The 27,876-nt window shown below is 40.5% G+C and overlaps 2 protein-coding genes across 3 annotated transcripts in view; one reads left to right on the top strand and one right to left on the bottom strand.

Annotated features, from left to right (window-relative positions):
• On the bottom strand, nucleotides 1-27,876 carry med24 (mediator complex subunit 24). 2 transcript variants are annotated; one of them, XM_061967537.1, is made up of 26 exons: nucleotides 27,743-27,876; nucleotides 27,388-27,525; nucleotides 27,236-27,318; nucleotides 24,585-24,623; nucleotides 21,683-21,756; nucleotides 21,381-21,604; nucleotides 21,124-21,235; nucleotides 20,900-21,050; nucleotides 20,512-20,625; nucleotides 20,293-20,346; nucleotides 17,776-17,858; nucleotides 17,544-17,630; nucleotides 17,270-17,381; nucleotides 16,793-16,935; nucleotides 15,318-15,355; nucleotides 15,146-15,228; nucleotides 13,606-13,784; nucleotides 12,327-12,426; nucleotides 11,929-12,104; nucleotides 11,442-11,706; nucleotides 10,917-11,098; nucleotides 10,737-10,830; nucleotides 10,513-10,612; nucleotides 3,792-3,872; nucleotides 3,166-3,314; nucleotides 1-207 (listed from the first exon to the last, which is right to left on the bottom strand). In XM_061967537.1, the coding sequence occupies exons 2-26, from the start codon at nucleotides 27,515-27,517 to the stop codon at nucleotides 91-93; spliced, it is 2,970 nt and encodes a 989-aa protein (XP_061823521.1). In that variant the 5' UTR covers nucleotides 27,518-27,525; nucleotides 27,743-27,876; the 3' UTR covers nucleotides 1-90. The 2 variants fall into 2 exon arrangements, with proteins under 2 accessions (XP_061823521.1, XP_061823523.1); XM_061967539.2 differs by having other exon boundaries at nucleotides 17,270-17,369; nucleotides 27,388-27,848.
• dcun1d3 (defective in cullin neddylation 1 domain containing 3) overlaps nucleotides 27,266-27,876 on the top strand; it is a 140,678-nt gene continuing 140,067 nt past the window's right edge. The window contains exon 1 of the mRNA XM_061967541.2: nucleotides 27,266-27,353. The gene's annotated coding sequence lies outside the window, so the exon portion shown is untranslated. The remainder of the gene's footprint in view (nucleotides 27,354-27,876) is intronic.

Genomic DNA, 27,876 nt, shown 5'->3' with positions numbered 1-27,876 from the left:
TATGAGAAATCCTTTATTACGGTTATCTTGATAAGGTATCAAAAAGTAGTTTACAAAGTTAAAAATGCCTCTACTCAGACAAATAAGATGTTACAAGGCAGCGATGGCTTTGGCCGCCACTCTTCTTCCCAGCGGCAGACTCAAGTCAGTGACTGCCAGAACCACTTTAGGTTTGGCAAGAGTGGGCAGCTTCACCAGTTCAGAGACCTGGAGGAGCAGTGAAAATAGAAATGAATGAATGAACAAAAGCACTGTGTTGCACAACAATCAAAAAGCAAGTCATGTTTTATTTTGCAGAAGTTGACCCTGGAATCGGTTTTGAGGAATTTGGACATGTTCGCGCATGTAATTTACTGAGGACATACTCGAGCACACTAAGAAGATGGAATAAAGAAATATGTCAAAGTGGTCAGCATACATTTTGAACACTGAACGTTCGTTTCATGAGTGGGCATTTAAAACAAAAAAAAAATAGAATTTAATTTTGAAATACAAAAAATACAATAGAAAACAAAGTGTTCTTTTTTAGTGTCAAAGAGATAGAACTATGAAAACATTTTTGTTTTGATTTTACATTCCATAAAACAAAAATGAAACGAAATAACAGACAAAAAAACAAATGTTTTCTCATACTCCGACAGCAGAACCAGAAGTTGCTACTTAAAGACATTAAAGACACACATTCTGTGTTTATATATAAAAACATTATGATTCATGATCACGTTCTGATGCAGAATACAACACCAGCCTGTTTGCCATCTTGTCTTTAAGTAGCAACTTCCGGATTAGGTGTAATATAAAAAATAGTTTTTGATTAGTTTTTTCGCTTCTGCTGACTGGTGATAATTTTTTTGGTATATAAAATATAAAATGAAAATCACAGATTTTTTTAAATCTAGTTATTGCTTTTCAACATAAGAAAGCATTGTTTTTCAATTGTTGTTTTTGTACAGTGGTACCTCAACTTTAAGAGTGAATGTGTTAAATTACAAGCAAAAATACAAGTTACAAGCATTCCTGCCTTTAGTTGTTGTAGCCAATGTCACAGTGAACCCCGTAAAATCCGACCAAAACATCTGGTCTTACTCGCCAACATTGCTTAAGCTAGAGATTGACATAACTTTGGTTTTACAAACATAGAAAGGAAGAAAGAGAGTGTGATGGACAATGCTGAGAAGAAGTGGATGATATTCATTAAATTAAAGTAAAACAATTATTAAAAACTGCTGACTTGGCAAAGCAATTAGAGTGTACCACTGCAAGTCTGCACCATACATACTGAAGCAGAATGAGCGTAACGCCAGCCAAGGATGGTAAAATCAATTCTAAACGGCGGACATTTATCCATGAAAATATGGAAACACTGCTGATGGTGTGTTTCACAAAGAATGAGATACCGTAGAAGTCCATTCTCCAAGTTAAATGCTGTATTTTTTTTTCATAAAACTACTGTAGTTAGTACTAAAGTACTACATTGTACAGTATTGTTTATATACAATATTTCTCATCCCAAATTTTTTTTAAGTCATGTTACATGCTGTTTAAGCAGCCAAGCACCAACTAAATTAATTTGAATTATTTTCAATGGGAGACTCTGATTTCCGATACAAGTGTTTTGAGTTAAGAGCTCCGTCACATAACCAATTAAGCTTTTAAAATTAGGTACTACTGAAATTCATAGTGAAATTCAGATTAACCAATCCATTTTTTACACATTTTATTCCACAATTATTTATTTTGTCTAAACCCCCAGTAATATATATATATATATATATATATATATATATATATATACATATATATATAGCGGTACTGAAATAAATTATATTTCCAGTACAACTGTATACTGTAAATTAAATATAGACTGCCATAATCTAGGGTTATGTTAGAATAAAATAGAATAGTTTGTTAACATTGTATTAAATGTTAGATGATTTATGGTTACCACTCTTGGTCTGTGTTTGATGACAAATAAAATCATTAGTAAATACTGAAAATAATACTATGGATAAAGCTACACAGATAAAACATATAGCAGGTAAAATGTACAATGTTAAAGATAAAACAAATTGTAGGAATTTGTTTCAAAATTCAGTAATCTCACTTGCATTAGTTTGTGCTATGTGGGCGGTTTTTCACTGCACTAATATTTGGCAACAAGCCAAGGAGCTGTGTGCGCATGTACATATCTAAACTCTTTGTGCAGGTCTGGATTTTTATTTGAATGTTTAACTATGTTAGAAGCAAAGGCAGGAATACTGTATTGCCACCTTTGGCGAGGCATGTTTTAAAGTGTTTAAAGCTTCACCTTTATAGTTTTAAAGCCAAAATACCTCCGTATTTCATTTCACGCACCCTCTTTATTATTGCTGTTTTTTGCCATTCCTCCTCTTAGCACTGTCTCTGCTTGTATGCGCTCTCTGTGTGCGTGCTGACTCACTCAACATGCGCCTTGGCTCTGTACGTCACCACCGCACGGCAGCATATGGGTGAAAAAAAGTATCTGTATTTTTCCAAGGCAGTATAGTAGTGAAATCAAGTGAAGTGAAGTAAATTATATTTACATATTTACATAGCGCTTTTCTCTCGTGGCTCAACACGCTTTACATAGTGAAACCCATTATCTAAATCTTTAAACTACATTTAAACCAGTGTGGATGGCACTGGGAGCAGGTGGTTAAGTGTCTACCAACCGAGCCACGCCGCCCAGTACCGTTGTTAATTAATTAGCACCGCGGTACTTTATGAAAAAACTGTGTACCGTACAACCCTAGATAGCATATTTGGTAGTAATTCAAATCAAGCTTAAAAGTCACCTCTCATCTCATTCGTCAATCAAGGTTGAATTTTTATTATCATTTTCTGTATATGTGCAACGTCTGTCTATTAGTATGTTGCTTCTCGTTCTAAATTGTTGGGCTTATTCAGAATCTGGTTTATTGGATCCAAATAAATGATTACTGCCTGTATTCTCACACCCATCGCCTTAAGGATACCACATACTTTTTATCAGCAACATCAGATACTCTTAAAACATGTTCTTTAGTCAGCATCTTTTTGCAAGAAATTGCACTTCATTCCACTCTGTTCCAGTAAAGTCTGATGGAAGGGGACCCACCCTTACCTCCCCTCCACCACCTGTCTGGCCTCTCCATCGTGACTCACCATTGTAAAGGGCATGAACTGCAGAATACTTCCCCGGCCTCCCTGCTCTAAGCATTCCACACACTCCTCCATGAAGCTGTGTACGAACAGGGTGTGAGGCCCCGCCATCTTGGAGCCCAGGATGGAGGAAATGAGCAGGAAAAGGTTTGCTGAGGAAAAGGAAACGGATACAATAAATTGTCGTGGTTGAAGTTACAATGTTATCAAAAAAGTAGCACATCATACACTTTTCTATTTTGTCATGTACCCGCAACATTCCGTACCGTTATGTAATTCAATCCAAGCTCTGAAAATAATGATTTGTTTTATGGTAGTCATTTAAAAATGTGTTTATTATTGCGGTCGTTTGCAGTGGTGTAGGACTACAGTGCATCAAACAGAGAAGTGGATCACAAACAAAATAATGTGATCGAAAGCATCTTTAGTGCCAAATTTTGCATCATTTCATGTGTTGCATTTTGCGTAAGGTTGTACAGATAAAACATACAGAGTGGAAAAACAATCATTTGGTGACTCATTCAGTGGTGCAATCCCTATGACACTGGACTGAACATCGTTTGACTACGTAATGGGTCTACTCAAAAGGGAGGCGTTACAAATCAAGGCACAGGAAGTGGACGTCTCACCCAGGACGCGGTTGAGAGGGTCTCTCATATTGACAGTGTGGAGCTGTGAAGCTGACAGGGAGCTGCTCATTGATCGGTCTCCTTTGGGAAGAACAAAAACAAATGTCAACAGGAAAGTTAAATGGCCAAGTATTATGCTGTGGCCATCACACGGTCACACACTTGAGGTTATGAAAGTCTCGCAGGCTTCCTTCCGCTATGAACGATAATCTTTCATTCCAAAAATAGCCTCATGAGCAGGGGTCCCCAAACTTTTTGATTCGGGGGCCGCATTGGGTTAAAAAAATGTGTGTATATATATATATATATATATGTATATATATATATATATATATATATATATATATTTGTATATATATATATACATATATACATTGTCTTTATAATCCGTTTTGTCATTTAACATCAATTAACATTGATGTTCATCAACATTTAACATTGTCAAGTTATCGATGGGAAAATTCATTTTTAGACAATATGATTTGCCTGAGCGGCCAGGAGACACCAAGAGTAACAAGCGGTAGAAAATGGATTAGAAAGGAAAGATTAAAAAAAATAAATAAATAAAAAAATTAAAAAAATAAAAATATTTTTTTAGCTTGGGACTTCCTGTGGGCCGGATTTTGGATGCTGGGGGGGCCCGCGGGCCGTAGTTTGGGGACCCCTGCTCATGAGGAACATTTGAGCTTCATTTGAAAAATACAAGCTCATTGAAAAAACATTACCAGAGTCATTGATCTGGGTAACAAAAACTAAATGAAGGAGTATTAATTTCGCTTTTTATATGACTAAACTGATGACTGTGATTCCCATAATAAATTTATCTAACCCTACCCTCTAGTTTTCCAAGAGGAAGACACCCAAAGCCTACTACGAAGACAAAACAGAGAAAACAACCCGAAGGCCCTCCGAGAGGCGGGATGGAAGAAGGGCCAACAAGGACGGATCACACGGTAACGACCGCAAGGATATCGGCAAAAGAGAAGATCCCAAGGAAGTGTGGGTGCGGCTGGGAGAAAACAACAACTTTAAGGGGACTTCACATCCACATGGGAAAGATGAAGTGTGGTGGTGGGAGTCTGATGCAACCTTGCACTGCCCCGGTAAGGGCAGGTCAGACAAATGGGATCCAAGGCCGGGTAGACAACCACAGTGCCAACGGGCCCAATGTTGCAGAGGTAGAGCGGGAGGAAAGCAGGGAGGAAGAAGAAAGGGATGTCAAAGAGCCCCAAGAAGTGAACCCAGTAGCACCCCCAAGCGACCCAAGAATAGAGTCAAGTCAAAGAGCCAGGAACCTGAAGAACCCACTCCGAAGGAACAAGATCAAGTGGCCAAAGGCCAACGAGACCGAGGAGTGGAGAAAGTTGGATGAACATCTCAGCGGGCTGCTGCAAAATGCGCTGCGCGGGTCAGTGGTAGCCAAGTTAAACCTGTTCGCGGAAATCCTCTATGAAGAATGCAGCAACAGGTATGGCGAGGTGACCATCAGAGAGGCCACAATAAGACCAAAGAGCAGGAGGGAGAAAGAGATTGCTGACCTGGTGGCAAACAGAAGGCAGCTCCGCAAGCGTTGGAGGAAGGCAGAGGAGTCTGAGAAGGAGGGCCTGAAAGCTCTCTGGGATGAGATCAGAAGACGCCTCGCTAACCTCCGGAGGGCAGAACGTATCAGAAGACGGAGAAAAAGGAAAGAGAAAGAAAGGTCAAGTTTCTTCAGGAATCCATTCCGGCATGCACGCGGGCTCCTTGAAGAGAAGACAAGTGGAACCCTGGATATCTCCAAAGAAGAACTGGAGGAGCACATCCGCACTCAGTACAGTGACCCAGCAAGGAACAACCCGCTAGGCTCCCCAGGGTATGTGCCCAGACCCTCAGAACCATCAGCCCTGTTTGATACATCACCACCCAAGCTCAGCGAGGTCAGGCAGGTGATCCAGCGGGCAAGATCTGCTTCAACACCAGGCCCGAACGGAATACCGTACAGGCTGTATAAGAACTGCCCAGGAGTGTTGAAGCTGTTATGGACCCTGATGAGAATTGCCTGGACTAAGCAGACCATACCATCCGAGTGGCAGAGGGCAGTGGCAGTTTCTGTTCCCAAACAACAGAACGCTAAGACCATCGAGCAGTTCAGGAGCATAACCCTACTGAATGTGGAGGGAAAAGTCTTCTTTTCTGTGATGGCGAGAAGAATGACTACCTACCTCACGGAGAACAGCTACATTGACACCAGCTGCCAGAAAGCCGGGATTCCAGGTTTTCCTGGTTGCGTAGAGGATGCTTCTATGATTTGGGAACAGATCCAGACCACTAAGAGGAAGAAGAAAGATCTGCACGTCATATGGTTAGATCTAGCCAATGCCTATGGGTCAGTGCCACACCTGCTCGTAGACTATGCCATGGAATTCTTCTACATCCCAGATAACATCAGGACCATGATCAAGATCTACTTGCAGGACATGCACATGTGCTTTGCACTGAAGAAGGTGACCACTGGCTGGCAACAACTGGAGGTAGGAATCGCAATGGGATGCTCAATTTCCCCCATCCTCATCGTGGCAGCATTCGAGGTCATCCTGATCGGGGTAAGGCAGGTGGTGGGTGGTGTCCGGCTGCCCGCAGGCCAGAGGCTCCCGCCCCTAAGGAGCTATATGGACGACATCACCTGCCTGCTACGAACCGCCCCATGCACATCCAGGCTACTTAAGAGGCTGGATGAGCTGATCACTTGGGCCAGGATGAAGTTCAAGCCTCAGAAGTCAAGGAGCCTCTCAATGCGAAAGGGGAAGAGGAACGACAGAGTCACCTTCACCATCAGCGGAGAGGACATCCCACGCATCGTGGATCAGCCCATCCGAAGCCTGGGAAGACTATACACCTGATCTCTCAGACAAGGACATGGGAAAAATCATCCTCCAGCAGCTTTCGGAGGGCCTGTCCAAGATCGATGCAAGCCAGCTACCTGGGAAGTACAAGGTGTGGTGTTACCACTTCACCCTGTACCCAAGGATGATGTGGCCTCTGAAGCTGTGTGAAGTCACGTCATCAGCCGTAAGCCGGATGGAAGCAAAAGCCAACTCTTTCATCCGAAAATGGCTTGGCCTGCCACGGTGTTTCTCAGCTGCTGGCCTGTATGGATGGAACTCACTCCAGCTACCCCTGAAATCTATCACCCTGGGCTACAGGCAGGAGAAGGCAAGACTGGTGATGGAGCTAAGGGACTCCTCCGACAGGGCGGTGGCGGTTGCAAAGGCCAGAGTCGAGACTGGAAGGAAGTGGAGGGCAAAGGAGGAAGTCCAGAAGGCGATGGGGAGACTGCAACATCAAGAAGTCGTGGGCATGGTCCAGACAGGCCGGGCAGGCCTTGGATGGAGTGATCCACCCATCCTATGGTCCAAGGCAGGCAGGAAAGAGAGGAAGGACCTTGTTGTTGCTGAGGTCACCAGGATTGAACAGGAGGAGCTCAGAGTAAGGTCTGTGGCACAGGGGCAGCAGGGGAGGTGGACAACTTGGGAGGGTGTCTCGAACCGAGCAATCAGCTGGGCAGATTTCTGGAAACTGCCACAGGCTCGGCTCAGTTTCCTCATCAGGGCAACATATGACACCCTCCCGAGCCCAAAAAACCTCCACCAATGGCTTGGCACAGAGCAATCCTGCGACCTCTGCGGGACCATCAATGCCTCACTCCAGCACGTTCTGTCAGGCTGCAAAATGGCGCTGACACAGGGTCGGCTCAGATGGCGGCACGACCAAGTGCTCAGCAAGCTGGCAGAGGTGCTGGAGAAAAGTCGGCAGGAGGCAAACAAACAGAGTCCAGCAGAAATCCAATGCAGGATCCACTTCCTAAGGCAGGGGGAACCTGCGACACATTCCAGCAAGAGAACACCCGCCAAGCTATTAACACCAGGGGCAGCGTGGAAGATGGAAGTGGACCTGGGTAGGCAGCTCCAGTTCCCACAGGAGATATGCAGCACCACCTTAAGACCAGATGTGGTGCTGTGGTCTGCAGCTCTGAAGTCAGTAGTACTGATTGAGCTGACAGTGCCATGGGAGGAGGGACTGGAAGCTGCCTACGAGAGAAAGAAGGCAAAGTATGCAGACCTGGTCGCGGAGTGCAGAGAAAGTGGATGGAGGGTGAGACTGTATCCGGTGGAGTTGGGAGCCAGAGGCTTTGTGGGCAGATCAACACCACGTCTGCTCAAGGACCTGGGACTACGTGGAGCCACCCTGAGCAGATCCACCAAGGAGCTCTCAGAAGTGGCAGAGAAAGCTAGCCACTGGCTCTGGCTCAAACGACACAACAAGGCTTGGGGAGCAACATCCAAGTAGGTTTTGCTGCAGGGGGTGTCAGGGAGACGTCCCTGTTCACTGCCCCGCCACCGGGAGATGTTCCGGGCTAAGGGGCGAAACATCAATGAGAGGTGGTCCCCAGCTGAAGACCCTGCAGCAAAACCTTTTCTGGTATGCGGTCAGGTTTAGGCCTGCCTCAGGGAAGAGGACGTCCCTGCCATGCACAGTCCACCACAGGCACCGGTGGAGGTGCGACAGGCCCAAGGCCCAGCGGCAAGACCACTTTGCTGTAAGTTAAAATGTCTTTATAATCCGTTTTGTCATTTAACATCAATTAACATTGATGTTCATCAACATTTAACATTGTCAAGTTATCGATGGGAAAAGTCATTTTTAGACAATATGATTTGCCTGAGCGGCCAGGAGACACCAAGAGTAAAAAACGGTAGAAAATGGATTAGAAAGGAAAGATTAAAAAAATAAAAAAATAAAAAATTTTTTAAAAATAAAAATATTTTTTTAGCTTGGGACTTCCTGTGGGCCGGATTTTGGATGCTGGGGGGCCCGCAGGCCGTAGTTTGGGGACCCCTGCTCATGAGGAACATTTGAGCTTCATTTGAAAAATACAAGCTCATTGAAAAAACATTACCAGAGTCATTATTCTGGGTAACAAAAACTAAATGAAGGAGTATTAATTTCGCTTTTTATATGACTAAACTGATGACTGTGATTCCCATAATAAATTTCCTTGTAATAACATTTAATTATCAGGAACAAAAACCTTTCATAATGGAAATGTTTTGTAATGTATTGTATTGTACTACACTTTCAAGGTCACAATAAATGCTCCAATTAACATCTACAAAAACAAATGGCTGTAGGCAACCTCATGGTGTGGTGGTCATGGCTGACATTTGAAGTGTCATGAAGTGGTCAGCATCCAGCTGCTTGAGCTACCTCTGCATGCACTTTATAAAGGTTGGATGTGTTACTCAGCTGTTGGTGTGACTCTCATGTGTATTACACATGCCGTATTGTTTACAATGAAATCATTCAGAACATTCGTTCTCAGGACTGGACTGTGCACCTTACCTCCTTTTGCACTATTTATTTTCTTTCCTTCCTATGTTTTGCATATTTATAGACTGCCGCACTGATACTGGAGTTGCTTTTAATCTCATTGTACCTGTGTATAGTGACAATAAAAAACATTCTATTCTATTCTATTCTATTAGTGGTATTAATGCTGAGCAGTTTGATCCTTGCTGCCATTACAACAATGGTTCCGTTGCGTTGTGCAATATACTTATGTTACACTTATAGTTAGAGATGATCCAGTATCGATCAGGATTGGATTGGATGCCAATATCTGCCTTTTTTAACTGTTCAGCGAGCGGCTGATGAGCTGCCGGGCTCAGCCAATCTTTAACAAAGCTGTGTCCCAGTGTTTACATGGCTAAAGACTAAACTTGCGTAAAAGATTCCTTCAAAAAGGATCGCACGTTCAGGGACACACAATTACATTTCAATATTCCTTGTTACACACATGCAGGAGTTGCAAAAATTCTAAGAGGGTGCATGTCTTGCCAATTTGAGAGCAAGCTGCAACGAAGACGTTGTCTATTTCACAGTGCGAAGCTGCTTCTATGACACATATCCTCACCACCACCACCAAATATTTTTTTTCCAAGTTTCCAAGGAATAAAGGAAAAGAAGTGGCTAAGCATGCTACACACGCACCGAGCAGGACGACACAAAAAGCTAATCGATAAAGTTTCAATGTGAAAAAATGGGTGATCATTTCAGACGTCGATACCTAGAATGATATCAGTATGAAAAACAATACTAAAATGATTAGGTCGATATGTTTCTTATTATTCTAAAATCAGTTTTTATTATTGTTTACAAACTCAGGAAATAAGTACAGTATATGGATACAGGAAGGCGTTGAAGGCAAGACTCAAATCATTTAAATGGGAGCCAATAGTAGTTTTTTCTTTTGTTTAGTTATTATGCAAAAGTAAATTTTTTTAATTGTATGTAGAATTCAATACCACAAATGTATGCATTCGTGTATGACTTATAACAATAACAGCAAATTAAAAATTTAATAAGATAAGCTTTATAAAAATGTGTTGTGTTTACTTGCAAAAAACATCTATTGTCAAAGTATAATCTATAGTCTAATATATATAATCTATTATCAAAGTATAGGATCGAGACTCAAAATTGGTCGGGATCTGAGGCCAAAAATGTTGATTGAAACATCACTACCTGTAAGAAATGAGCATGTAGTCATAAGAGAGCTGTGCTTTCTTTTCCACTTTCTCATGCACTTCGGATTATTATTCAGGTTATGTAAATTAGGTAATTATGCATAATAAGTTTTCAAATTTCAAATACTTCTTTGAAACATGGCTATTTATAGACTAACCTGGACTGGAGAGTGCTACAGGCTCATCCTCATTGGAGCTGAGGAGACGCATGAGCTTGGAGGGTTGAGTGTCGTCCAAAGGAAAGAGGCTGTTATAGTCCTGCAACCCAAAAGTAAACACGGTTGACACAACTCCTATTATATAAAAGAGTAAAGTTCCACATTTTAATAAATACAACCAGGAGGGTGTAACGGATTAATAAAGTATTTGGATTTTAATTTACCTCGATATCTTCTCGCTGCCTTCTACGTTGATGAGCTGAAAACAAACCTTTGTGGTGGGACATGTAGGAGCTGAGAGCGCACCACACTGACAATCTGAGGTGTCAACAAAAGGAAGGTGAACTAAATACTAATAAATAATTTAAAAAAAACATTACCGGTAGTATCAGTGTCTTTCATACTTTGCCAATGCTTTGCCAGGTGGGTCTACCAGGCTGTGCCAGTGGGCGGAGTCAGTGAGCAGGTTTGGCACGATCGTGCCCAACAAGGTGAGGGTGATCTGCTGACTGTCCAGACAGAAGATACTGTAAAGCAACTCCACCACCCGATTGGCCCACTCCTGACGGGTCTCCTTGAGCAGCTCCTAAGATTAGATGCGGTTTCCTCATTACACACACACAAATACGACTGCTGGCTATATTTACCCCCACCAAGCTCAAATCAGTGGGTGGAAGGTGTTTGATAGCCATTTTGTGTTGGTTACTTAATAGGCTCACACAATATTTACATGTCAACATGACAGTCCACTTGGATCGGGATCAAGATGGTGCTATGATGAACAACTGAAGTTCAACAATATTGCTCAGCATGTCATGCTCTTCATGTTTCTCCTCTAATAAATAACATACTAGTATTTAAATGTGTCTCCAAAATCGAGCTTGGAGTGTCAAAAGTGTCACAGTGAAACAAGTGTTTTAGCCCCCTACCTTGACTAAAGTATTAGTAAACCAGAAAACCCCTCCCATGTTGAGGAGACTCTGAAAGAGATGCAGCGCTCGGCTGTCGACCCAGCCTTTGCGCAGCACCGTCTGGAACTGTTTGGTGAGTGCGGCCTGAATGGGCTCCTTGGCTGGAAGCAGGTTGCGGTAAGGTATGGGCTCCTGGCCCTCCAACTGGGACCGCAGAACCGCACCCGTTTGTTGGAAGACGTCGGCACACATGTGCTCCATAATGGAGCTCATTATTATCACACTGGTGAAAAACATGAGGGGGGAGAGGGTTACATAGACTTGTGTACCAAAATATAAGGTACACATGCAAGAGCTGCATTTAAATAATATGCCTTTACAAAGTTAATGCTTAGCTGAGGTACCCAATAGTGTCAGGCAGGCAGAGTATGTGCAATATGACTACTGATGGCTGCGTAAATGAGCAGTGACAATGTGAACGTATAGAATTTTAAGGTGTTTATACCGTTCAGTGTAAAACTGCAGCGTGTTCTCTCCGTAGAGTGGCGTGACAAGCTGTTTAATCATAGTCTGAGGCTTCTCACGCTCATCCCGCCCCAGCATCCTGACGTGGGCTACCAGCCACGCCACCGCACATATGGCCATGCTGCACACTTTGCCCTTGATGTTGTCAGTGATCTTCTGCACTCAAGAGTCGAAAAAGAGGAAGGGTAAATTGAAAGGGAAAAAAGTGTGACTAAAACATCCGCGTTGCGTCACATCAAAACTTCAATGGAAGAAAGGAAACAGAGACACTATTTCTACAATAGTGTGTTGCCACTTGGTTACTCCTTGCTTTCCAAAGAATGTCACACTAACTTGAACAAGGAGTTAAATAAGAAAATGAGAGAAAACCAGACGAACCTGCACCGCCTCTACAGACAGAACGCCGTTTTCCCATGCATTCAGAACTTCCAAGATGGCCGCTGGGGTGCTGAGGCAGATTTCGTGCCATTTCACTTGACTGTCAACAAACAGACCAATGATTGGAGTAAACTGTAATAAAATTGTTGCGCAATATACAATATAAATTTGGCCAACTATAGAGCTTTTAATACTATCGTTATATTCTGATAATGCATGTTTGTGACAAATTCTAGCGGTGTCCCGCTAATTTGGCCGCAACAAACCAACGACCACATGCTCAACGCTCTGTAGCATTCTAGCTAGCGGCTAATGTCCCTCCAGACACTTAAGTCAGCTATGCTCGCCTCCATGGCGTCAAACAAAGTAAGTTTCTTGTAAGAAACGGACATTATCACTGGAGTATTAGGAATAGCTATACATGCTTAATTACACACTGTAGGAGGATATGCTAACCGCTAGATAGAGCTCTCAAATGTAAACAAAGATGGCCAGATCAAAAAAAATATTGACAGTAATGATACAGACTATCAGTAAATGGTTGATACTACAGTGGTTAGATCGATATTTTTTGTCATCAAAAAATATGTTGTCTTATTTGTTATTGTTTACAAACAACGTAAATAAGTCCCTGGACACAATAAGGATTTTAAGGGGAAAACAAACTAAGGATTTAAATCGGATCCAATTGTAGAAATTAATTGTATTATTTAATCAATATTGTTACACCACCATCCTGTGTTTTTGTCTGATTATAATTGTGGTTAAAAATTTCAAGTATTAGTATCAGCATTGGTATGAATAATACTGCCCCCGCAACTACTTGGTACCAAATTTGTACTATTGCCCAAAACTAATGTGAAGTAGCCAAACAACAGAAGAATAAGTGCTTATTACATTTTAACCGAAGTGTAGATAGAACTATGTTACAAAAGAAAGTAACCATCTATTAACAGTAAATTATCAAATAGAATAACAACAGTTTTGACAAAATAATACAACCAGAAATAACTTAATATATTGGCGCATGAGTCAGCAGCCAAATTAGGAGCATTTGTAACCCGTTTTGAAATGGTTCTATTATTATTTACATTTTGAATATTATATTGTGATATGTATCATTATCACAGGAGGCTGCAGTATATATATCACAATATAGATTTTAAGTAATATCGCTCATTTCGAGTGTGTGTGTGATAACTTTTCCCTAATGTGGATGACCGGCTAAATTATTTCAATGGATGATTATTTAGGCTTAATAAAGAAATTTGCCACTTACACTAGCTTCATTTCTGAAGAATTGTTCAGCAGGGTCACCAGACTCTCTACTTTACCAGGTTCGGGCCTGAAGCAGGGGTGGTCCGGGTTCAGAATCTTCCCCTCTTCAGGCATACACGTTTTCAGCCATGTTTCAAAAAAGGGCGTCTCCCCTGAGGGACTAGGGTCAGACAGGACCACCTGTTGATGGGAGACAGACATGAGGATGATTCAGCTAGTCACAATGTTTGCTGCAGACAGAAATGATGAGGAAAATGTGAGCGATGCCATCTTGTGGCAGTGCAATGACATGCCCTAAAAGACTATGGGCCTAATCTACAAAAGGGTTGAGTGTATTCAATGGTAAATGGTCTGTACTGATATAGTGCTTTACTATACCTTGAAAGATACTCAAAGTGCTTTACATTATGCATCACATTCACCCATTACACACGTGCAAACATGATAGCCCACGAAAAGCTAATCTATTAAGCTTTTACGCAGAGGATTGTGTCTTTTAAGTGAGAGAAAATAAGGCGTGTAATCCATTTAGTGTGTCTGTCTTCATCTATGCGCAGAATATGTGCTGATTATTAAAATGCCTACAAAACTACAATCATAATTATTTAGCACACACAGGGTTATTTTTCATGATAAAACTGTTCTGTGGCAAATGTTTTGCATCGTTTTTCAGCATGACTAGAAAGGATGTGCAAACTGGCAGTTGCACAGAAATCGCTGTGAGAAAGGAGGCGTCCTATGTATGCTTGTCAACATATATGGACTGTCAAAAATAAAAATATTAGACGTTGTATATTCAGCAGTATGATTTTATCATTTTATAGCTGCTGTATGACTTGAGGGGCTGATTAAAACAAATTAAATTGATGCCTTTTGGTGTATGCTGGAGTTTTTTATTGACGTTCGTTATTAACATATATGAAACAAACGGTAGAAAATAGATAGATGGATGAAAAAACTTCTTGCAAAAAGCATTTTCTTGCCAATGTAACTTTTCAGCGCATGTTTGCAGCTACTGCAAGCATCTCCCATAGCGCACTTTCAATGTGTTGAGAAAATGCCCCAAAAAAGTGGTACATAGATGTCTACTGCATGTTTCAAAACATAACAAAATGCCTCAGGTAGGAGCCTGATAACATTAATGTGCAGAAAATGAGTGTCTCCATTGTGAAAGCTGCATAGTACATGTAAAAACCTCATTTATATAGGGCGGTCTGCACCAGTTAGCAACTGTACAAGCAGTCTTAGTAGATCACACTCCCACTAACAGTACATGCTGTTTAGCGCGTGGTATTTAAATCTTAGTAGACCAGGCCCTATATCTTTGCATCCTAAAATTACACGTTAGGCTACTTGGAGAATGTTGATGATTGTCTATATGGGTGAATGGTTGTTTTGTTTAGATTTGCTCTGTAACTAATGAAAACTAATAACTAAGGTGTATCCTGCCTCGTGCCCTATGTCAGCTGGGATAGGCTCCAGCTCAACCACGACCACAATGACGACAAGCAGTATAGAAAATTATCAAATGAATGGCTGACCTCGGAGCCGTATGTTTGCACCACATGACAAAGCATCAGGAAGGAGATGTCAAACAACAGGGCCCGGACAGAAGCAGACTTAGCTGAGGAAGATGAGGGAAAGCCTCAATGTTAGCGCCCAACACAATTAACAGATAATGAATAATATACTTGAACATTGTATTGTACTCACATCCTTCACCACTGATGTGTTTGGGAAACTCATTAAGCCTGCCAATAAAACAATATGTTATTAACCAGTTGTGTATACATTCCACAGCAGGGTCTGCAACCTTTACTATCAAGAGACATTTTGCTGCCTCTTTCACTAAAGAAAAATTGTATAGAGCCAAAAATTTGACACAGCTTATTAACTTTTTTATTTTTATTTTACAAGAAATGTAATCTGTCCAGGTGAAATGTAACTCTTTTTCCCCTATAAAATTTCTGTTTTGGCAAGTATAGCTGGTATTCCGACATGTGACTTCTTCCCGGAAGTGAAAACTAGTGGCGGTCGACCAAGCTAAGATGGCTGTTGTACAGCATGCAGCGCGCAAACTATCGGAGTACAAAAATGCTTAAATCTTCTTGCAAAAAGAAGATATGAGCAAAAAATCCAATTGTGCAATGGAATGCCTCCCTATACTTTATCAAAAAAAGATTTGTCGAGTGATATCAAGGATTACGTCGGTTCGCGTTCCCCAACATATCGAACGATTGTGCTCCAGACACCAGTCTACGCGACAAAACAGATGGAAACTTGGGAAATCATGGAGGTCTACAACTACTTTTTGTGTGGCTGGGTTAAAGAAATTGGTATCAAGACTCGAAGTATGCATTGTTTTCGCTCAGGTAAGGTTGCATTTCATGATTTAACTTCACGTCTACTGCCATGTTTGTTGCTGTAGCACGCGCCGTTTACGAGTAGCCTGCTTTACCCCGTCTTTATCAAAATATAACTATAGACGTCAACATTGTGTATGAATGGTAAAAGCTTAACTCTTTCAGGTTTTGCTCACATTTGCTTTTTTTTTTTATTTAGACACCCCAAGTTGGTGCTTTTCAAAACACTAGTAGCAAACATGTGTTTAAGAAATACAAATATCAAACAACCCTTTAACAAAGTGATCACTGCAAACTTATGCATTCTTCAACTCTGCTCCCTTGGACTGGAGTTTCTCATCGTCGTTTCCCCAAATCTTGCACTTTTCTGCCCTTTTCTATAACCTCTTGAGGAATTCTGAAGAAATGTTTATCCTTTTCTGCGATTTGAACGGTTCGTACAGCCGGAAACAACACAAGTATAGGGCATTTTTTCTTCGAGAAAACATTGAAAACAGAGCTAGCTTGACCACCACCAGTATTCATTGGGCGGGACGTGAGCCTGACGTGAAGCCAGTAACATCCCAGCAATTCATGGTTCAATTAGCCAGGGGTTGCACACTCGAAAAGCTGAACTGAACACACAGGCTTCCAGTCTCTTTTAATTGCCTTCATTGCTCCTCAGGACTCAGCCTGTTCACATTCACGGCCTCACAGACAGTTGGAAATGATAGAACACTATTTAAAAATTATAACTTTTCGCACTTAGGGGTTTAAAAAAATATCTGAAAGAGGCACAACAAGGAGGCAGCCTCAGAACCACAGATGTCTGGTGTGGATACTAACTTGATAAACTTGCGGGCAAATGACTTGAGTTTCCCTGTGGCAGCTGCGGCGGCCAGGAGCAGATCCAAGCTCTTCCCAGACAACATGTGACCAAGAACACCCAGAAGCCCCTCGGGAGACTTGGAGTGATCTGCGTCTACTGTCTATTGGGCCAAGCAGAAGGTTTTAGGTTCATTTATGTTATCTAATTAGTGATCAGACAAAGGAGAGAATAAAAAATAGGGCAAACTCAAGCTACTTTCTTTTTAGCAGTTATATGTCAGCATCACATGTTTTGATAAACACTCGAGGCTTTAATCTACAATTTAATCAATGGTACTTTAACAGATGGTGATGTTATGAAAGCACTTTTGACACAAAAAGCATGCATTCCAAATAATGCCACATAATTTTTTGTGATTTAAGTACATAAATATAACTACAGCATGTATGTATTTGGTGCTGATTAAAGAGATTGTAATGGTATCTGGTCTGTACCTTAAGAATATTGGTCACAGTAGGCTCAGCTCGAAGGATGAGACCCGGGTTGGGTTGGATATTGGCATTTTCTGCGGTTTTTAGTTTTGGGGCGTACTTCCTGTGCTCAGTCCTAAATCAAAGGTGCAGGGGATGGGGGAAAGGAAAGGTGGGGGAAGAGAGAAGGAGCAAAAAAACAGGTGGGAAACACAGAGGGTGTGATACTGCATGAATACAATGAATTCTAATTATATTATATTGGGCAATGTTAGTGAATCGGAGCAGGAAAATGTACCGTTTTGTCGTGAGGATCAATGTGTTTGATTCCGACAGCAGGCCTAGCTTGTTACACTCTTGTAGCAGCATGCTCAAGCAGTCACAGCTAGGAGGAAACACATTTATTATTTATCAAACAGTGCTTTCTCATGGGATTACAGCAGTGGCACTCAATTAAAGTAAAAGGTCTGCATTCGGATCTCTTACATCCAGCACTTAATATAGTCGTAAGAGAATTGTGGCATACTCACTTGCATCTTTGATCAGCTTTGTCCAACAGTGGTGTCAGTTTGAGTAGGTACTGAAAGGCAACATTCACATCCTCCGTGAAGTCCTGTAAGATGTAAGTTGTATTCAGTCACGTGACTTTTGAACGGAAGTAAACAAAGTGGTGGGTTACCAAACCAACATGGCCACTGTGCAGCAATCAGAGTGCAAACAATCTGAGAACGCAGGGGGCCTAGATCTTACCACTAAAAGCAGATCAGAGCAAAAAATGCAAACTATGCAATGGAATCCATCCCTATACATTTAAAAAAAAAAGATTTTTTAAGTGATATAAAGGATTATCTGTCGGCCGCGTTCCCAGACATATCATGTATACATATCTACAGATGTCATTATACACGACAAAACAGAGGAAAACTTTGAAAAGCTCACAGGTTTACAACTTCTTTGTGTGTGGCTGGGTCGAGGAAACAGGTATTAAGATTCTCCCGGATGAAACATGCATTGTTTTTGCTCGGGTAAGGTTGCTATTCATGATTTAACTTTGCCTCTACAGCAGGGGTGGGCAATTAATTTTTACCGGGGGCCGCATGAGCAACCTGAGCACTGCTGGAGGGCCACATCGACAATATTTCAATTAAATTTTGCTCAATATTATTTTTTATGTATACCGTAAGATAAATAATAACAATAATAATTAATAATAATAATAATACTTTCATTTAACCTAACTTTATACCAAAAGCACTGCTTTGGAAATCATTTGTACCCCTTTCAGAGATCACATTTAGATCCCCTTAGACATCCTCATGTTGCACAACGAAATGTAAGCATAGGGTGAAGTGTGCATTCCTGTAACTTTCTCTAGTAACAGCATTCCATGATTAATATCAATAAATTAACATTAATAATAAATGACAGTAAAATAAGCACACGTATGACTGAGGAGTCATAGTGTAACTTTGTGTGGTGTTTGAGTTGTCCGACTTTTTGTGTGGCCATAAACGCACCAGTGGCTTAGTGGTATGCGTGTTGGTGACAGATGACAAGTTGGTTTTGGCCTGGTTTGTACGGCAGAAAATGACTAGCTTTTCGAGATAGAAGTTTTTTTAGTCATGTTTTTGGTGTGGTTATGGCCGAATATAAACAGTTTTGCTCAATAAAGTGATCGATATAATTCCTGTCCTCGAAGCATCTCGATAGACGTTACAATAATTGAACGGTGTTGACGAACACCATTAGGGCCGCTTGTTGTCACTGTCACTCAGAGTTGCATTGCAAAATTACACAGAATAAATGTGTTTATTTTGTTTGGAATTCAGATGGGATTTGATTTGGTGCGCGGCATATATTTGCTGTGCGCAGAGGACGCTTGAGCAGTGCGCAATTGCGCAGGCGCGCACCTTAGAGGGAACGTTGCTTGGCAGTCCATGTCTTGTTGAAAACACGCCATTCGTCATCAACTTTTCTCTTTTTAGCGTCTCGGGTGTAAACCGTGCATCACTTGTCGCTGTGCACCTTCACTCACAGGTTACACGCGGACATACGTCCATAAATAACACTTTTCAAAATAAAAGCAGCACAGTTGTATTGCGCGCGACAAAGATGTTTTTTCAACTTTATTTTGTCATTTGTGATTGCCGCTGTTCACATTCACTCACAATCACGCACGCGCATACGTCCACACGGAAGTAATACAAATAACGCTTTTCAAAACAAAAGCAGCACCGTTGTATTGCATTTATTTTGTAATTTATGATTGGCCTCACGCGGGCCGGACAGGGACGCACAAAGGGCCGGATGTGGCCCGCGGGCCGCAGAATGCCCAGGTCTACTCTACAGGCATTTTTGTTGCCTTATTGTTATTGCACCAACGTTAAGAGTATGAGTGTTTTTCCCTATCTTTATCAAAATACAACTATAGATCTCAACGTTGTGTATGTGCTGAAAGCTTAATTTATGATTGCTGCTTTTAGTAAAAGCTTAAGTATTTTAAGTTTTGATGATATTTATTTTATTTTATTGAGACACGCCAAGTTTTTGCTTTACAAAACACTCGTAGCAAAAATGTGTTTTAAGAACTCCAAAACAAAATAAAATACAAATATATCAAGACAATACCTAATTGGGAAACACTAAACATTAAAAGTATATCAAACAAACCTTTAACGAAGTGATCTCTGCAAACTTATGCGTTCTTCGACTCTGTCTTCTTGAACTGGAGTGTGTGCCTCTTTTTTCGTTGTCTTTCGTAAAATCTTAACATCTTTCGTCCTTATTGATTACCTCTCGAGGAACTCTGAAGAAAGTTTTATCCTTTTCGCGATTTGAACGTTTCCAACAGCCAAAAGCCAACACAAGCATAGGGCATTTTTCTTTGAGAAAGCCAAATACCACCCAAAACGATTGAACAACAAACGCTCGCTGGCCCACCACTTCGAGCCTCACATTGTTAATGAGCCAGACGTGACGACATCATGTGAATACAACTTACTGCCATGTTTAAAATGGCAATACTAAATAAACAAGACTTGTTTCACCTGTGCTTTGTCACCCTGAGGATACTTCTGCAGCCGCAGCAAAACTTGTGGAATCTAAAAAGGTGAAATTTAAGACAGTGAGTGAGTGTGTTTATATGATAATGGGGGAGATTGAAATCCTATTATACACTGATTTAAAGATTTACACTCAGGCCCTCTGAGGGAATTTATCTGTGTTTGCTAAACATATAAAAGCCTCGCCCACAAAGGAATTTTGACCTTAAGGAATGTGAAAGCAGTCCATTTGAGCTCTTCAGTACCCTCTGGAGATTCGATGAGTCCGGTAAAACAAGCTTTCCATATCTCCAGCACAAAAAGAGATGTAGGGATTCTCTGTGGAGGGAGAGAATTTTAGAAAATGGCAGATGTAATTTAAAAATATTGTAAAAGGCTACACGAATAAAAAAAAAAGCATCACTTTTTTGCCAACTATATAACAACATTAATATCAATAACTATGAATATTAATAATGTTTTATTATTAATAATGAATGAATTCATTTTGAAATGAAATATAGCAAAATATATAAAACATTTTAAAATATATATTAAAACTAAAGTTGTTATGAGTACATAATTTGTAATCATTTTTTTATCAATTGGTTACCTGCATTCTCTTCATCATTATCAGCTGCTCAACCATCGGCTGTGTCTCCCCTGTCAAATTCATGGTCCCCTCCAGCATAATGAAGGCATGGATTGATGGAAAGGAGGTGTAGGACGGTGCTTCACACTGCACAGACAGCATCAGTGGGATGCTGAAGAGCGAAGAACAGGTTGAATAACTTGAATGTAAAAACATGCAAAAGATAAATTGTAAGAAATGCGTACCCTTTAACCAGTGTCACGCTTTCCATCAATTTAGTCCTCAGTGTTCGGTTGGATACATAACAGTGGCCTTCACACACTTTAAGCATAGCTTGCTCGACGTTGCTCCAGGAACCTTTGGAGGAAATTGGGAGCATCAACACTGACAAAGCATTTCTGATACTACATTGCAAAGCTACGACCTCTTTCATCATGGTTTGCATAGAGAGAAACTCTGGTATCTTGCAAAATGGACTCAAGAGTGTGTAGAAATCACACACCTTGATCTTCCAGCCTAGCAATGTGCACTAGGGCTCTGTTCTTGGGGCTGCTGATGAGTTTGTGCAGCCTTTCTCGGCACTCTGACAAACAAGTCTCTGTGCTGCTAGTCGGGCCCAGTTCGCTCAACCTTTCACAGTACCACGCACAGCCCTGCAGCAGCCAGACCACCACTCCAAGCAAAGCACGACAAAGTCCGATGCATTCCTCGGCTTTCCCGTGACAGCTTCAAAGAGTCAAGTAAATGCAATTGAACTGAATATATATATTACATTTCATTAGTAGCTGTTAGAAACTGGCTTACATGAGACGATGACAGAACATGTCCATTATCTCCAGGAGGGATTTCACACATAGATCCCGTGAAAAATCATCAAACTACAACAAGAGAGTTACAGGCATTTAAAGAAGAACCACAATTTTTTTTTATGTTACTTATCATTCACAATCCCAAGACAAGAACACATATGTTTTTCTTTTTTATGCATTTTAATTCTTAAATATGGTAAGTATGAGGTGGCTAACAATTCAGCTAATGGGAGTACACTATTCTGCCTATAAAGCTCTCTATAATAAACCGCACAAAGTAAGCCATTTACATTTTGTGACCTGAATATTAACCAAGCTTAGCGATATTGTTATTATAACCGCTAACAGAGACAAATTTTTTTCAGCGGCGCCGTGATCGAGAACTAACTATCTTGTGCTGCTACAGTATTGGCATACTGAGCTGGTGAAAGTTAATTCCAGATTATAAATCATGCCTTTCACCTGTATGAAATTCAATTTATACCTGGCGATGGCAATAAAGACAAAAAAAATGCTTGTTTGTTCTTGTTTTTTTAAACCTGCATGAGGATAATAATGAATTCTTCATCTAAGCGAAACAATACAAACTTCCTATCAGTCAGCATTCCAGCAGAAATTGTATTGATTGAAACTTTTATGAGTAGATTGCACAGTACAGTACATATTCCGTACAATTGACCACTAAATGGTAACACCCGAACAAGTTTTTCAACTTGTTTAAGTCGGGGTCCACGTTAATCAATTCATTGTTCAGTAACAGATTGCTTGATTACTGCTGCATGATGCTTAGTGTTTCAGTAAAGTTGAATCTGTTAAGCACACTGCTTCTAAAACTTGTAGCTCATCCTCATTATATTCAGTCTTTATTGTAGTCTTTATTGTCTCACAAAGTCTGCTATGATTACCGTATTTTCCACACTATAAGGCGCACCGGATTATAAGGCGCACCTTCAATGAATGGCATGTTTTAAAACGTTGTTCATATATAAGGCGCACCGCATTATAAGGCGCATAGAATAGACGCTACAGTCGAGGCTGGGGTTACGTTATGCATCCATTAGATGGAGCTGCGCTAAAGGGAATGTCAACAAAACAGTCAGATAGGTCAGTCAAACTTTATTAATAGATTACAAACCAGCGTTCTGACAACTCCGTTCACTCCCAAAATGAATAAACAGCTGTTTTATTATTTTCCCCGAGGTAAAGTCAGTGACGTGGTGTTTTGTTTATCTTTTAACAACAGCAAGGTATAACATGTAGTGCAACACTTATATCACATAGTGGAGGGGAACTTTTCCCTGATTCAATAAACACGTAAAAAACAGTCTGATACTGTTACGGTAAATCAAACGTTAGTGCAATCACAATATAGTAACACTCGAAATAGTGCAGAGCAATAACAATATCAATAACTCAACGTTGCTCAAACGTTAATGTCACACAACACACAAAATAAACATGTAAAGCTCACTTTATGAAGTTATTCCTCATCCACGAATCCCTCAAATTCTTCTTCTTCAGTCTCCGAATTAAACAGTTGGGCGAATACGGCATCTGTCTCGTCGAAGTCGTCATTAATGGAGTCAGTGTCGCTGCTGCTCTATTCCCGTGTTCTACTGCGTGACTCTGCGTCGTAAGCGTGTCTCTTAATAGGATCCATTTTGGGGTCTTTACATAAATAAACAAATGAAAATAAAACGCCTCACGCAGTCATATATCCCAGGATGCACCGCGCGCTTCTTCTTCTTCTACGGGGGAAAATGAAGACGGCGGCTGCTTACCGTAGTCGCGATTGATTGATTGATTGAAACGTTTACCTGTTGGAGGCTCAATATTGGTCCATATATAAGGCGCACCGGATTAAAGGTCGCACTATCAGCTTTTGACAAAAGTGGAGGTTTTTAGGTGCGCCTTATAGTGCGGAAAATACGGTAGGAGGTTTGTTGTTGTTGAAGGGGAAAGCGAATGTTGTGATTAATCTGTGAAATTAATACGCCGCCGTATGCTTAAAATAAGAAAAGTATGTAATTAAACGTTATTATGAATGTGCATTTTTTACATTACATATGTACCGTATTTTTCGGACTATAAGTCGCAGTTTTTTTTTTTTTATAGTTTGGCCGGGGGTGCGAGTTATACTCCGGAGCGATTTATGTGTGAAATTATTAACACATTACCGTAAAATATCAAATAATATTATTTAGCTCATTCACGTAAGAGACTAGACGTATAAGATTTCATCGGATTTAGCGATTAGGAGTGAACGATTATTTGGTAAACGTATAGCATGTTCTATATGTTATAGTTATTTGAATGACTCTTACCATAATATGTTACGTTAACATACCAGGCACGTTCTCAGTTGGTTATTTATGAGTCATATAATGTACACTTATTCAGCCTGTTGTTCACTATTCTTTATTTATTTTAAATTGCCTTTCAAATGTCTATTCTTGGTGTTGGGTTTCATCAAATAAATTTCCCCAAAAAATGCGACTTGTACGACAGTGCGACTTATATATGTTTTTTTCCTTCTTTATTATGCATTTTCGGCCGGTGCGACTTATACTCCGGAGCGACTTATAGTCCGAAAAATACGGTACTTACAGCGTGTATATCAAATGATGATGGAGGCTTTTGGGATGTTGATTAGAGCGCTTAATAGGCGGGATAGAGCAATTCCCACTTGCTCCATTGTTCGCTGACTTTTGCTCCCATTTATTTACAATTTAGAAATTAGAATACATAAGATTAAAGAAAAACACACGTGTTCTTGTCTTACATAAAGATTGTGAATGATAGACAAACTTCCAAAAACAAATACAGTTCTCCTTTACCATATTGCATAACATTTTATTTTAAACAGCATATTAGTGTAGTCATAATTATGATGTTACCTTGCAAATGGCTACGAGCACGCTTGAATAAGACACCATCTGAAAACAGGCAGTGACAATCATAGTCAAAAAGTGTAAAAGGCTTCTTTTTTAACCTTCCTCTTGTGTTAGCTTTCTGTTACCATCTCTTATGTTAACGGGTCGGTTTTGACCCATGTCTTAAATCAGCTGTAAAATACACTAAAAACAATTATCTATCATCCAATTTGTTTCTCATCTCTTGGTTACCTTGTTAGGCTTCCTTATCCATGGAAATATTGGTTTTAATATTTTTGGTGTGGGCCATTGGGCCTTTTTTTGTCAGTATACCCCTCGATTTCAATTTAAAAAATGGTAAAATGAACCTCAAGAGAATCGTATAAATAAATAAAAGGTTGTTGTGTTACCTGACTATTCCTGAGGGGTATTAGAACACATCTCTTGAATACATTTGTTTTATTTATTTTTTCATTTGAATAATTTTAACTATAGCAACATCTATTGTGTTACGGGTCAATTTCGACCCATATATATTTACTTCAAGAAGAAGACTAAAATGTATTTTTTTCAGCAACAGAACTTTAGTACAAACACAAAATGAAAAGCGGAACAAGTCATAACACAAAATATAGATTTGCAAGGTCAAAAAAACAACAACCAATCAAGCAAATCAAGTTAAGTTAAGTTAAAGTTAAAGTATTAATGATTGACACACACACACACACACACTAGGTGTGGTGGAATTTGTCCTCTGCATTTGACCCATTCCCTTGTTCACCCCCTGAGAGGTGAGGGGAGCAGTGGGCAGCAGCGGTGCCGCGCCCGGGAATCATTTTTGGTGATTTAACCCCCAATTCAAACCCTTGATACTGAGTGCCAAGCAGGGAGGTAATGGGTCTCATTAGGGCCCGCATGGCCCATTGCAAAAGGACTCCCGAAGGGAGTCGTTATGCAATGGGACATAAGGACCTATTGTTTTTCTAAGGTTTTATTATTATTATTATTATTATACCGGCCGCCTCTTTGAGCTGCAATTTGACCCACTTAACATGCTTCAAAACTCACCATATTTGACGCACACGTCAGGACCTGCGAAAATTGCCTTTTGATGAAAAAACCAAACCCCAAAAATAAAAAATTGCGCTCTAGCGCCCCCTAGGAATAAAAAAAACTAGACTGCCTGTAACTCCCACTAGGAAGGTCGGAGAGACATGAAACAAAAACCTCTATGTAGGTCTGACTTACACCTACCTTTCATAATTGTACAGTCTCGGGCTAAAATCAACAGGAAGTTGGCAATTCCCCCTTCAAGACAAAAACGTACTAAAAACAGACACTTTTGCCTCTTTGAGCTGTAATTTGACCCCCTTAACATGCTTCAAAACTCACCAAACTGAACGCACACATCAGGACTGCTAAAAAGTGTGATCTAATAAAAAAACCTAACCCCAAATCTCAAAATTGTGCTCTAGCGCAATTTTTTAATAAAACGCACAAAAAACTGCTCCTCGGATGAAAAAACTGACAAAACTGCCTGTAACTCCCACTGGGAAGATCGGAAAGACATGAAACAAAAACCTCTATGTAGGTCTCACTTAGACCTACATTTAATAAATTGACAACCCCCAGCAAAAATCAACAGGAAGTTTGCTATTCCCCCTTCAAAACAAATTTTTTGTAAAAACCGGTCACCTTCCTCTGAGCGTGTTTGTCGTTTCGGCTTCAAACTAACACAGGAGAGAGATTAAACCCTTGTGTATAAAATAACAGAACAGCTTTTTAATACCTGCTCCGGTTTTGATTTTATGACCCTTCAAAGACCTACTGCGCTGATGCTGCTGCGCTGCTGTTTTTTTAAGATGGCTGCTTAAAAGCAGGAAGCACCAGCGTGCCCACACAATGCAGACAAGGTAGGTACACTAGACAAAAGTCTTGGGACACTTCAGACTAAAAGTAGACAAAAGTATTGGGACACTTATGACTATCACTGGACAAAAGTATTGGGACATTTAGGACTAGCACCTGCCAAATACGTGGGCCCGACCAATGCTGCTTGCAGCTTTAATTTTTATAGTCTTTGGTATGACCTCCTCATCAGACTCATCAGATGTGTCTGTGTCTTCTGGATGATACTCCACATTGTCTTCCTCCTCAGAAACCTGTTCATCCATATCACTATGCTGCTCTGTGTCCTCTCCCTCATTTTCACCAAAAATATTATCCAAAACTTCTCTCACTGTAAATCTTTTTTTCCATTTTTGCATGCTGCAAATTGGAGATGTGCACTCTGCAAGTCACCAACTCTATACTGAATTGACCTCACATGTCTTGACATGCCCATCTTTGTTTGTTTGTGTACTGGATAACAAGGTAAAATGAGAATTCTCTAAAGCTCACATGATTGGGAGAGGAGCTGGCTGTCAGTGTGTTCAGTTTTAGCTCTAATTATTGCTTTATAATCTTACTTTTTCAAGGTCATAATTTCAACCAGAGCATTTTATAATTTAGTGAAAAAAAAAGTGTTTTATTTTGTTGAAATAGAGGTTCCTGACAAAGTCAAAAAGCCTTGAAGCAAAAAAATTAATTTTTGGGGTTCTTTTATGCATTTAAAAACTAAAACGGGTAGGTGCCGACCCTAACACAAGACGAAGGTTAAACGTTTTGTCTCCTACCTGGGAACCTATGGCATATTTGAGATAAGACAAGATAAGTGGGTTGGGAGAGGGGCCGATCATCGCCTGTTCCATTAACGCCTCTGAAAGACAGACAAAGAAACCATATGAAATACAGGTAAATCAAATACCATAACAATGATGGCTCTAACCTGCGAGATTAAGATACTCCCATGTTGCTCCTTTTGGAAAGTTCTTTTTGATATTAACAGCCCACTGGTAGTCGCTCCACCGCTCCTTCCAAGCCTGCAGAATCGCTTGTTTCAAGTTGACGACCTTCATTTTTCACTCTTTAAAAAAAGTATGCACAAAGTGGTATAGACAATTGTAAGGGGCTGGCAAGGTAGTTCTATCTTCCTATGTTTGTTTCAATAGGTTTGTCATGCTAGCCATCGGCTCGCGACACTCTCCTGATTTCGTAGTGTATATTGACGGGTATGGAAGAATATTAGGAGGTAAAAAAAAAAAACATTCGCTCACAATCTGTGTCCCAGATTTGTTAATTACCTGGCTTTGAATCACTTTAAATTGGTAACATGTAAGTAATTATAGCAGTGGTCATTATTTTTCCTCAGCAGCCGAGAACATGCGACGCCATTTTGCTTTCAATGAGGCAAACTTTCATTGGTCAGAGCTTGAGC

The sequence above is a fragment of the Nerophis lumbriciformis genome, linkage group LG11 (assembly GCF_033978685.3).
Source record: "Nerophis lumbriciformis linkage group LG11, RoL_Nlum_v2.1, whole genome shotgun sequence".
Classification (NCBI taxonomy): Eukaryota; Metazoa; Chordata; class Actinopteri; order Syngnathiformes; family Syngnathidae; genus Nerophis; species Nerophis lumbriciformis.
Note: the sequence above shows the minus strand (reverse complement) of the source record. Positions and strands in the feature narration are given on the sequence as shown.

What these genes read in the sequence shown, in the direction of transcription:
- med24 (XM_061967537.1), bottom strand. Translation starts at nt 27,517, where the DNA reads ATGAAGGTCGTCAACTTGAAACAAGCGATTCTGCAGGCTTGGAAGGAG. An exon ending in TGCAAACATACGGCTCCGAG is followed by an intron (nt 13,785 to 15,145) that starts GTCAGCCATTCA and finishes TCCCATCAACAG; the next exon opens with GTGGTCCTGTCTGACCCTAG. An exon ending in TGTAGCACTCTCCAGTCCAG is followed by an intron (nt 3,873 to 10,512) that starts GTTAGTCTATAA and finishes TTCTTCCCAAAG; the next exon opens with GAGACCGATCAATGAGCAGC.